This window comes from Microcaecilia unicolor, chromosome 10 (genome assembly GCF_901765095.1).
Source record: "Microcaecilia unicolor chromosome 10, aMicUni1.1, whole genome shotgun sequence".
NCBI classification, from domain to species: Eukaryota; Metazoa; Chordata; class Amphibia; order Gymnophiona; family Siphonopidae; genus Microcaecilia; species Microcaecilia unicolor.
In genome coordinates this window covers 22,559,538-22,571,775 of record NC_044040.1, presented here as the reverse complement: position 1 = coordinate 22,571,775, position 12,238 = coordinate 22,559,538, and the positions used below count along the sequence as shown (strand labels likewise).

General features: G+C 46.3%; 1 protein-coding gene across 1 annotated transcript in view; it reads left to right on the top strand.

Moving 5' to 3' along the window:
• Positions 1–12,238, top strand: part of FLNC (filamin C) — a 193,265-nt gene that overhangs the window by 155,332 nt on the left and 25,695 nt on the right. Inside the window, 5 exon segments of the mRNA XM_030217139.1 lie at positions 315–414; positions 1,987–2,127; positions 3,118–3,246; positions 5,540–5,713; positions 11,006–11,167. Coding sequence (XP_030072999.1) covers positions 315–414; positions 1,987–2,127; positions 3,118–3,246; positions 5,540–5,713; positions 11,006–11,167 — 706 coding nt within the window.

Below are 12,238 nucleotides of genomic sequence, written 5' to 3'. Positions count from 1 at the left end.
GTTCTTGACTTGTTTGCTTACATTGTGCCCTTTGCCCTCTTTGCAGTCTCACTGTGCTCTGTCTCTTTGACCTGTGACTCTCTGTTTGACTCTAGTGGTATGCTGTCCTCTCTTCTAGTCAGTCACCACCTCTTCTCTTGCAGCTGTTCTTTCATATTCCTTTTTGTCCTTAGGGGGTCAGAACCTGTTCTGTCCATTTCCTTCTGATTTGGTTCTCTGTGATGTCACTTCCTGTCATAAGTTCTTTATTTCCTGCATCTTCTGAACCTTTCCTCTTGGTATCTTACTGCTTTTCCCGCCTTTTGTTGTGTTAGGCCACCGAGGAGCCAATAATGTCAGCAGACAAAATCGATTCCATGCTGCGGCCTTTCAACCTGGTCATTCCCTTTACAGTGCAGAAAGGCGAAATCTCAGGTATGTTCCTTATTATCTCCTTGAGAAGAGGGTGAAGCAGCAGGATTCAAATGGGAGATAGTTATGGTCTTGTAGGGCTGATTCAATTGTCCATATGGATACTTGAGAACTTCCACAAAAGTTTTGCACTGAGCAGGCCCAAACTTGTCTGAAGGAGGGGAGATGAGGGATAAGTCTAGAACTATCCTGTTGAATATAGCCTTGATCCAACATGGTCAAAGCTAAAAAAGTGCTGAAAAATTGTATATATTTATTTCACCCCTTGATTACTTGCTTTAACAGGTAGTTCAAAATGAGATACAGAAAAAAAACCCATAAAAATCTAGGCACAAATTTATAAAACGAAACACCAAAGGGCACTAATAAAATCCACACAGTCACACAAATCAAATCAAAGCAACATGTTCAGGGTGACCAAAGTTTATTCTTCAAAATAAATGCGGATAGAAAAACCCAACACAGGTTCCTGCCTGGAGCGCTGCCCTGCATGCATCCTTCCTGTTCCTGATCTCGGTGCCGATTCAAAATGGCCGCCGAGAATTGAAGTGGCCTCGCGAGACTTCAACTCTCGGTGGCCATTTTGAATCAGCGCCGAGATCACCAACAGGAAGGATGCATGCAGGGCAGTGCTCCGGGCAGGAATGAGGGGGCTCTTTCCTGCCCCAAAGAGGTCACTAGACCACCAGGGCAGTAGTAAGGTAAGGGGAGGGGGGTGACGGGGAGGGGGAATGACGGGGTGTGTGACAAGGGGGAGGGGAAAATGTGATGGGCGGAGCAGGGCGTGAAAGGGGGTGGGGCGTGAAAGGGACGGGGTGTGATGTGAAAGGGGGCGGGGCATGTGTCCTCCTTTTTGGGGGACATACACAGGGGCAGGAAATAGACAAAGGTCCCACTTAAATTCATAACTTACAGAATACTGTAAGTTATTTGCATCCTGCCACAATTAGGCCCCTGCACTTACAATGTTAGGGAAAAACAAATAAGAACGGGGGAAGATCAATCCGATTCCAACACAAGGGCAAACGTTTATTGAAACATACAAACGCCTCGACACAGTCCTGCGTTTCGGCGCTGAAGGTGCCTGCTTCAGGAGTCAAAATAATTCTGCAAACGATACACAAATAAATCCTTTTTTTACAAAGCCGCATGGCAGTTCCGACACAGCCCATTCACTGTGTACGGACTGTGTCGGCATTATGGCATAGTTGCTTGCTAGATTCTGTGCAAGGACCAGGAGCTGCTGGGAGCTTGTGGACTCCAAATGCATCGCTGAGGGTAGGGCGTCAAGTAAAAGAGAGAGAGCATTTTCTGTTGACCTCAGCTGCCACAGATACCCTGTGCTGCAGCTAAACTGCACAAATATTCTTGCAATTTCATGTGATCTCAGGGAGGCAGGCAGACTACTACTACTACTACTATTTAGCATTTCTATAGCGCTACAAGGCGTACGCAGCGCTGCACAAACATAGAAGAAAGACAGTTCCTGCTCAAAGAGCTTACAATCTAATAGACAAAAAATAAAGTAAGCAAATCAAATCTTGCTCATAATTTCACTTCATTCTTGTGGAATAGGGGAGGTCCGGATGCCATCGGGGAAGAAAGCAAGACCCAACATCACTGATAACAAGGATGGAACAGTTACAGTGAAATATGCCCCTGTGGAGAAAGGGCTGCATGAAATGGACATTAAGTATGATGGAAATCACATTCCAGGTAACATTTCTTCCACATTTTATAATTAATTACAGACAAAAAGAGCCCTCTAGGTATGTAAAGCTAAGCTGTACCTCTCCTGTGTTTGAAGGAAGCGTACCTTGCAATTTCCAGTGCAATATCTGTTCTGTGGTAGGGGTAGTGTATGTGATGGAAGCTTGCACTGCTGCTGCCTGGGCTGTACCTGCCCTGCGGTGGGGCAGCATATGGGGGAAACTTATACTGCTGCTAGGGCCGGTCCTAGGGTCTTTGGCGCCCCCCTGCAGACTATGACTTGGTGCACGCCCCTCCCCCCAGCATCTCCTTTCTCTCCTCTCCCACCCTGCCCCTGTTCAGCAATTCTCCTTCGCCCCATCCCCCTCCCATTTATGGCCACCTGCCCGCCCTCTTCTCCCCCCAACAACCCCCTTTTTCTTTTTGCCACCCTGCGTGGTTTAAGTCTTTTTTAAATTTACCTCCGTCCCAGCGGCCACATCATTTCAAAGCCCTGTCCGTCTCTAGCCTTCCCTCCCTTCGTGAGTTCGTTCCCTCAGAGTCCCGCCCTCGAGGAAATGACGTCAGAAGGTGGGACTCTGCGGAACGAACTCACGAAGGGAGGGAAGGCTAGAGACGGGGCAGGGCTTTCAAATGATGCGGCTGCTGGGATGGAGGCAAATTAAAGATTTAAAGCCCCAAGGGTGGCGCAGTGCCACAGTGGCGCCCTTGAAGGCAGGCACCCCTCTGCGGTGCTTACCCCACTTACCGGGTTTGACCGGCCCTGACTGCTGCTACCTGGGCTGTACCTGCCCTGTGGTGCAGTGCTGTATGTGAGGGAAGCTTACCCTGTTTTTGCCTGGGCTGTACCTGACCTGTGTTGAGGCAGTGTGTGTGAGGGAAGTGTGCAGAGTCACTGACTGTTACATTTTGAGTCTGTTTCTTAGGGAATAAAAGGAGGGTAAAGATTCCTATTTAGAAAAAATGTATATGTTGCCTTTCTTTGAACGTGCGCAGGGAGCCCCTTGCAGTTCTTCGTAGATGCTATAAACAGCCGTCATGTGAATGCCTACGGGCCAGGACTGAGCCACGGCATGGTCAACAAGCCAGCCACGTTCACCATTGTCACGAAAGATGCAGGAGAAGGTGAGTATGTGGTTGTCTCCCCATGTGGCCTGCACTCAGCATACCTCTAGTGCGGATTGCTCTGTCAGTCCAAGGCTATGCAGCATTTTGCAGCTGTTCAAGATGGGACTAGTTCGAAGGGCTCGTGAAGGGTGCCACAACTGTAGGACTCAGGGCTGTAGAGTCGGAGTCCGACTCCAGCTTCAAAATAAAAACTCACATTATAATATAAAAATGTATTATTTTATAGCTAAATGTATAAGGGCCTTTTTACTAAGCAGGGCTCAAAAACGGCCAGCGCTGTTCGTAGCGAGTGGGTTTTCCACATGCTGCAGCCACTTTGAGCATGGTGGTACAATGGCCGCATTTGTCTAATTGTCTGTAATGGCCATGCGCTGATGTTTCAATTAGCACCTGGCCATTACCATGGGAGCCCTTACTGCTACCTGTTTACTAGGCGGTAAGGACTCCAGCGCGACACCCATGCTAATTGGGCAGTGTGTGGAAATGTACATTTGCTACCTGATTAGCACTGGGCATGCTTACTCTCATCCGATAGCCACACCTCCCACAGCAAAAAATAAAAACTATTTTTTAGCATGGGATTAGAGCGCACCGATTGCCACACTGCCGTGGGACACCTCAGCCTACTGCAGCTTAGTAAAAGGGCCCTATATATATACCAATACTTTAGATCCAGAAAAAAAAATTTCAAGCTTACTATCAGGGGCGTAGCCAGACACCCAATTTTGGGTGGGCCTTGGGCCCAACATGGGTGGGCAGAAGAACTCCGCCTTGTCCCACAAGTGGTCACTCCCTCACTCGCCTGCATGCCATATGGTCTCTCAAACATCCCTCCATCCCCTGCATACCTTTTAAATAGCAGCTTTTCACCGGCAGCGAGCAGCAACTAATACACACTGCTCAAGTTGACCCCACAGCCTTCCCTCCGATGCAACTTCCTGTTTCCGCATAGGCGGAAGTATATCAGAGGGAAGGCTGTGGGGCTGGTTTGAGCAGTATGTATCAGTCGTTACTCACTGCAGGCGAAGATCTGCTATTTACAAGGTATGCAGGAGGAACAGCTGTTGGGAGTTTTTAGCTGGTGGGGCTTGGGGATCCTTGCCATCATAGGTGTGCTGCCACTGGGTGGGCCTGGGCCCACCCTTGGCTATGCCACTGCTTAATATCAGTTGGAGTGGGAGTTGGAGTGGCAGTCGAAGGTTTGGTGTACCGACTCCACAGCCCTGATAGGATAACCAAAAGCAGGTTTTAGATAATTCAGGGGCCCTTTAACTAAGCCACGTAGGCACCTACGCGTGCCCAGTGGGCATCACTTTTGAGTTACTGCCCGGCTACCGTGTGGCCCTTGCACTAATTTCATTTTTGATGCGTCATCAAGGCGCGCCGGAAAATATTTTTATTTTCTGGTGCACGAGCAGTAATCGTCATTCTACCGTGTGAGACTATTTTTGCCGCAAAAAGAAATGGCCACGTGGTAAGCTTTCACTTACCATGTGGCCATGTGGGGTGGGGGGGGGGGGAGAGCTCTTACCGCCACCCGTTCAGGTGGCAGTAAGGGCTCCCGCACTAACCCATCGGTAACCAGGTCGTGCACGGCTCTGACCGATTATACACCTGCGGAAATATTATTTTAATATTTCTGCTAGCGCCAGAAATGACGAGCACTGGGGGGTGGAACTACCACTGGCGCCTGCACTGGGCCAGCGGTAGCTCTAGACTGGCATGCGTTAAGCCCACCGTGGGCTTCCCACCGCATTGTAAAAGGGGCCCCTTAGGATCCTAATTTTGGCTGAAAATAGGGCACAAATTTAGGAATCTAGCTTAGGAACTTAAATGTAGGAGCTCAGGTTTTATTTTGTTTTTTGTTGTTTTTTTTTTTTTTAATATTGGGCCCTAACAAAATTATTAGATCCTCTCTTGCAAGACAGCTAGGCTGGAGTGAGCTTCGACAGCAACTGCAGGAACGTAAGGACAGGGCTGGGCAGACTTCTATGGTCTATATCCCAGTGCCAAAGAAAGACCATATTTAAGTATTTTACATCACAGTCATTGCTGATTTAATCATAAATTGATAATGAGTGTGAATGTTGGGCAGACGAGATGGACCGTTCAGGTCTTTATCTGCTGTCACCTACTACGTTACTATGTTTTGGGCTGTGATATTTTTTAGCCCTCACAAAATATTGGTGCTTAAAGTGCTGGTTTAACCACTCCCCCTTATAAAAGTAGCTAAATCAGGGGCCTTGTGTGATGACTTTCATCTGATTGCTGGCCATCTTGTTTCCCGTAGGTGGCTTATCTTTGGCTGTGGAAGGTCCATCCAAGGCGGAAATCACCTGCAAGGACAACAAGGATGGTACCTGCACCGTCTCCTACCTGCCAACTGCCCCCGGAGACTATAATATCATTGTGCGCTTTGATGACAAACACATCCTTGGCAGCCCATTCACTGCCAAGATCACAGGTAAATGGCCTTCATTAGAATAAGAAGTTTGAAGAGTGGTCAAATGCTCGGACGTTACGATTCAGTGCACACTCAATCATTTGAGGGTACAGGTATCTGAGGGAGCCAGTACATAATGAGGGTGAAAAGCTGACATGCACCAACCAGGAGAGGGATCTTGGGTTGATGATGATCTCAAGGTAAAGAAACAATATGACAAGGCAGTGGCCAGAATCAGAGGGATTCTGGGATGCATAGGGAGAGTCGTAACCCCTAGAAAAACAGGAAGTGATGTTGCTTCTATACAGACCTCATCTTGAATACTGAGTTCGGTTCTGGATGCCACATCTCAGAAAGGGTAAAGATAGGCTGGAGGAGGTTCACAGAAAGGGAGCCAACAAGGGTGAGGTCTACATTTAAAGCCATGGAAGATGAGACCAAAATACCCTAGAGGAGAGGAAAAAACAGGAAGTGTTAATAATGCGCAAATAAACATGGAAAGGAAGTCAGAACAAACTGGACTGCTGCAGTGCAGATCCCTACATAGGAATTATACATTAACAGAGTATTCACCTCAGTCACTGGCACTGCCAGGAATTTTGAACATGGGGTGCGTCTCCCCCCCAAGTACCTTAAAATCACCTCCAGTCTTTGCCCGGGCAGCAGCACTCGTAGGCTGCCTGCGGCCTGCACCGGGGCTTTCTCTCTGAACCCTCCCACCCCTTCTGATGCAACTTCCTGTTTTCTGAAGAGTGGGATGGTTCAGAAAGAAAGCCCCGGTGCAGACCGCAGGCAGCCTATGAGTGCCGCTGCTGCTGGCGCTGCCTGGATGAAGGCTGGAGGTGATTTTAAGGCATGGGGGAGCTTTGCAGGGTCATAAAGGGAGGGATGCGCAACACATGCACTTTGAATGGACACGCCACTGACCTCAGTCACATTCAGAACATGGACAAACCCTCATCAAATAAGAGATCATGGACTACAAGTCAAAATGTGCAGACAAGCACTGAACTCTTCTTAGCCCCGTGTTCCACTTCCTCACTCCTTCTCAGGGCCGCCAAGAGGGGGGGGGGGACAGGGGGGACAAAATTCCCCGGGCCCGGGCCTCCGGGGGGAAGGGACCGGCGTTGCCGCCGCCGCAGTCCGGCCCACCCGCCCTCCGTCGCTCCCTGGCATTGAATTTAAGCGCCTCTCCTTCGAAGGCGCAGCAAGCAGCGGCAGACCACTCCTTCCTTCCGTGTCTCGCCCTCGCCTGACGTAACTGGCGAGGGCGGGACACAGAAGGAAGGAGTGGTCTGCCTCTGCTTGCTGCGCCTTCGAAGGTGAGGCACTTAAGGTCAGTGCAGAGGGCCCGGGGGTGGAGAGAGGGCCCGGTGGAGGGGGGGCCCGGTGACCTCGGGTGGGTGGGGGTGGGGGGCCTCGGGGGCGGCCTTGTCCCGTGCCTGGCCCAGTCTCTCGGCGGCCCTGCTCCTTCTCCAACAGTTCCCTGCAGACAGTAGTAAAAAGGGAAAACAACGTGAGGGAAGAGGTTGGGTTAAGGAGCAGGATAGCGCTGAGATTTAAACATAACAAGAAACAAAATGATGGTGACAAGTGGTATTTGGTATGGTTATTTGTCTGCATGAATAATGTGAAAGTAAACAGGTCAATTACTACTACTACCACTATTTAGCATTTCTATAGCGCTACAAGGCGTATGCAGCGCTGCACAAACATAGAAGAAAGACAGTCCCTGCTCAAAGAGCTTACAATCTAATAGACAAGAAATAAAGTAAGCAAATCAAATCAATTAATGTGTACAGGAAGGAGGAGAGGAGGGTAGGTGGAGGCAAGTGGTTACGAGTCAAAAGCAATGTTAAAGAGGTCAATAATGAAAATCACTTATTGATATAGCAGCAGAAGCTAAACGGATCGGTGTCCTATCTGCGAATATTTAATGGCACTGAATTTTTTTTACTGCCTTGACACTATCCAGATAGTACCAAAGTGGAGCATGGGAGTTTTGGCCAACTCTACAGCTAGTCAGCAATACCGAGCCACTATTCCCTGGATTCTATATACGGCAACCGAAGTTGCACGTGCAAATCCAGTCGTATTCCAAATTTGTGCGTTCCGTTTAATTACTTAACAAGCTAGTCAATGCTGTATAATTGCCACTTAACAAGCAATTATTGACACTAATTGACTTTAATTAGAATTTATTCGCACAACTCGCTAAGCAGATTCTTTAAAGTGGTGTGTGTAAATTCTAACGCGTGTTGCCAGAAAGGGTGTGTGTGGTCTTGGGCATGGAATGAATGGGCTGTGGGCATTCCAAAAATCTATGCGCGGGGTTATAGAATACACCTGCTCTGCACATAACATAGGCGCTAGGTATTTACACCAAGTTTTGATTGGCATAAATGAACGCGCTGAGACTTAGGTGCAGGCATGGCCTAGGCATATTTATTTATTTGTTACATTTGTAGCCCACATTTTCCCACCTATTTGCAGGCTCAATGTGGCTTACATAGTACCGTAGAGGCGTTCGCCAATTCCGGTATGAACAAATACAAAGCGATGTTGTGGTAGAAGAAGGTTCATGTGTAACAGACACATTAGGGAATCATAGAGAGGAAGAGTTATTATATGTCCATTGCGAGCTTTGGTTTCGTTGTGTTGCAGGGTACAGGCATTTAAGTTGGGTCGGTAGGGTATGCCTTTTTGAACAGGTTAGTTTTTAGTGATTTCCGGAAGTATAGGTGGTCATACGTTGTTTCACGAATTTTGGTAATGCGTTCCATAGTTGTGTGCTTATATAGGAAAAACTGGATGCCTAAGTTGATTTGTATTTGAGTCCTTTGCAGCTTGGGTAGTGGAGATTTAGGTATGTTCGTGTTGATCCTGTTGCGTTTCTAGTTGGTAGGTCTATGAGGTCTGTCATGTATCCCGGGGCTTCGCCGTAGATAATTTTATGAACCAGGGTGCAGATTTTGAAAGCAATTCATTCTTTGATTGGGAGCCAGTGCAGTTTATCTCGGAGGGGTTTGGCTCTTTCGAATCGCTTTTTTCGAAATATAAACCTGGCTGCCGTGTTTTGAGCGGTCTGAAGTTTCTTTGTGATTTGTTCTTTGCATCCCGCATAAATTCCATTGCAGTAGTCTACATGGCTTACTACCATTGATTGTATCAAGTTACGGAATGTTTCCCTCGGGAAGAATGGTTTCACGCGTTTGAGTTTCCACATTGAGTGGAACATTTTCTTGTAGTTTTCACTTGGTTCTCTAGTGTGAGGTTACGGTCGATTGTAATGCCGAGAATTTTCAGGCTGTCTGAGATAGGGAGGGTGCAATCTGGGGTGTTTATGTTTGTGGGTTTGTTCGTATCGTATTGAGATGAGAGGATGAGACAGTGTGTTTTTTCTGTGTTGAGTTTTAGTTGAAATGCATTTGCCCATGAGTTCATGATGTTCAAGCTGAGCTTGACTTTGTTGGTGATTTATATATCTATAAACCTGCTGCTGCTTTGAGCCAAGGTATCTCTCACCCTTCCCCCCCTCCACCTCAGCGAAATTCCAGCATTCCTGTGTGCCTCCAGCAGTGTCAAAGGAAAACAAGCTGCTTCAGCTGGCCAAGGAAGTGTATCCTCATAGGTTAGGACACAACAAAGAGAACGCTTCCAGGGCCAGCCGAAGCAGCTTGTTGATGCTTCTGGTGGACCAGAGGAATGCTGGAGGATTTCTGGGGAAGAGGAGGAATGCGGGAGAGATACCAGACTGTGGAGGGGTAGGCAGGAGGAAGAGGGAGACATGTTGGACTATGATGGGAGGTGGGAATAGAGGGGGAGAAGAGATGCTGGACCATCAGAAGGAGTAAGACAGACAATCAAACAGTTCTAAAGGCAGCAGCTGATACAGCTTCTCTAGTGACTAAAGTAGATTCTTTGCAAGATTCTCTTGAAAAAATTAAACAAGATACTATTAAACAGAATGATATATTTCAACAAGAAATTTCTTCTATAAAAAATACAACTCTCTCCTTGATAAAGGATAAAACCTTTATTCATAGTAAAATAAATCAGCTGGAGAATTATAATAGGAGACTTAACCTGAGAGTATTAAATTTCCCAAAAATGGTTGAACTGAGTGGTTTAGAACTATTTAAGAAATATCTTACTGAGGTTCTCAATTGTTCCCCCGAGATGATTCCTCCTATAAATAAAATATATTACCTTCCAATTCCACAGAAGAAAATGGAGGAACAAAGGAGAAAATCAGAAGCACAGGGAATGCAAGAGGACGGATTACAAAATTTAACGGCTTTTCTTGAAAATTCATTACCTGAAATTCATATCCGTTCAACTTTGCTAGTTTCTCTGGTCTTTGAGCAAGACCTAAATTCAATTATGAAACTGTATTTTAAAAATGCTCAAAAAACTTTTTTGGGATCTCGCTTGTGGATCTACCCAGACGTCACTAGATTTACCCAGGAAAAAAGAAGAGAGTTTCTGTTATTGAGAGACGAAGTTAAAGCTTTGGGAGCTAGCTTTTTGCTAGCCTATCCATGTAAATGTCTAATCAAATACTTGGATAATAAGTACATTTTCTATGAACCTGAACAATTGAAAAGCTTTGTTGGATCAAAGAAGATTGTCAAATGACCTCTTGGATTAAGGGAAATAATGAAGTATTGACTACCTGTGGGGCGGTCTAGGTCCTATTGCCTAAATAAGAAAAATAATTTGTTTTTGTTCTCCTCAAGTTCTTTAACTCCCCCCTAAGTGTTGGTGGTCTAAGATAGGAAAATATTGTTTCTATGGAAAAAAAAAAAAAAAAAGAAGGAGTGAGACAGAGATTTTACTATACTTCTTTTTCTGAAGGGCTATGGGGCTATTTTGTTACACACAGGCTATTTGTTCAAGGGACTATTTTGTCAAGTGATATTTTGTTACAAGGCTATTTTGTCGGGGATATTTTGTCCAGGCTATTATGTAGGGGTGCTGAATCTGGGGGATAATGTCCGTGCTTGGATTGTGTAAGTATGTGCATAGATTATTGTATTTTTATAATCTACACGCATACTTGCAAACTCCTCCCTTGTGCATGCTTACCAGCAACGTTCATGCTATCATGTCTTGAGACTTACTTTTACACCAGTTGATATTTTACAAGAGTTCATTTTTGCAGCTAAGTCGGTGTTTCACTATCAAAAATGTTTTATAAAAGTATCCTCTAGCTGAATAAGAGTGTTCAGAATGCTGGCTGCAGGCTCTGCTTGGTGGAAAATGAAATCGTACAAGTTAAGCTGAATTCCTTTGTGTTTGCTTCTGCTGTAGGCGATGATTCCATGAGGACATCTCAGCTGAATGTGGGGACCTCCACGGATGTGTCACTGAAGATCAGTGAGACTGACCTGAGTCTTCTCACTGCCAGCATCCGAGCACCCTCTGGCAATGAAGAGCCCTGCCTGCTCAAGAGGTTGCCCAATCGGCACATAGGTACGTGCTCCTGGAGTTTCACACAGGCTGGGCATGGTACTGGGTCAGGCTTCTCATCTTCTGTGGAACTCACCCCACACGTGCAGCCAACACTAAAGCCCGATACACAGCCTGATACAATCATATGCCATTACCTGTAAGTCAACCATGGGTCTTCCGAACATGGTTGCTTCCAAGGTGCCATGGCATTACTTCTGGAGCCAGAAGCGAAGAGTGATGCAGTTTTGGGAGTGAGATTTTCATTTTTTAACTTCATTTCTGCATAATTGAAATCACCATGGCAGATAACAGACTTCCTAGCAAAGGGATCTACACATTAAAACCAATTCAAAGGATCTCCCAAAAGCAGAGTCATTTGGAAGCAGGGCTGGCCCAATCATTAGGCAGAACTAGGGCACAACAAAAAAGGAGGTGAAAACCCTCACGAAACCGTGAGATATGAAACAAAAAAGTGAGGAAAACGAATGAGGATGCCAAAAAATGCTTTATTGTATAAGAAAAACGACCCGACACGGCCGTGTTTCGGCCCAAAGGCCTGCCTCAGGGGTCTCGAACAACCTTTGATGATATGGTGTGAAACGTACACTGTTGAAAATGTGCTACAACAAAAGCTTCTTTGGTCTCCTCTCTTCCAAAAAAAAGTTAAAACGTCAGTGCCAAAAGCAAGGCTGGTCTATGTCTCTCCTAAAGGGACGTGTGTGCAATTGCCAACTAGGGCAGTCACTTCTAGGAGACAGCAAAGAGCAGCAGTAGATCCCGACAGCCACAAAAACTCAAAGAACCATCAGCCCCTGATTTACCAGCTGAGAGGGGGACTGTTTTCAAGTAGCCAATTTACCCGATTATTCTAGTAGGGGTTGAGATGGGATATTATAAGTGTTGAGGGGGTCAAGGAATCTAAAGGTTAATTTGGAGGGGGGGGGGCAAGACTGAACGTTTGCTTAGGACATCTAATATCCTTGCACTGGCCCTGCTTGATAGCTGTGCAGATGTAACTGTGTGGGGATAAATGATACTACTAGCTGAGAATATTTCTGATTTATTGCAAAGCTAATCAAGAAATGTATTAAG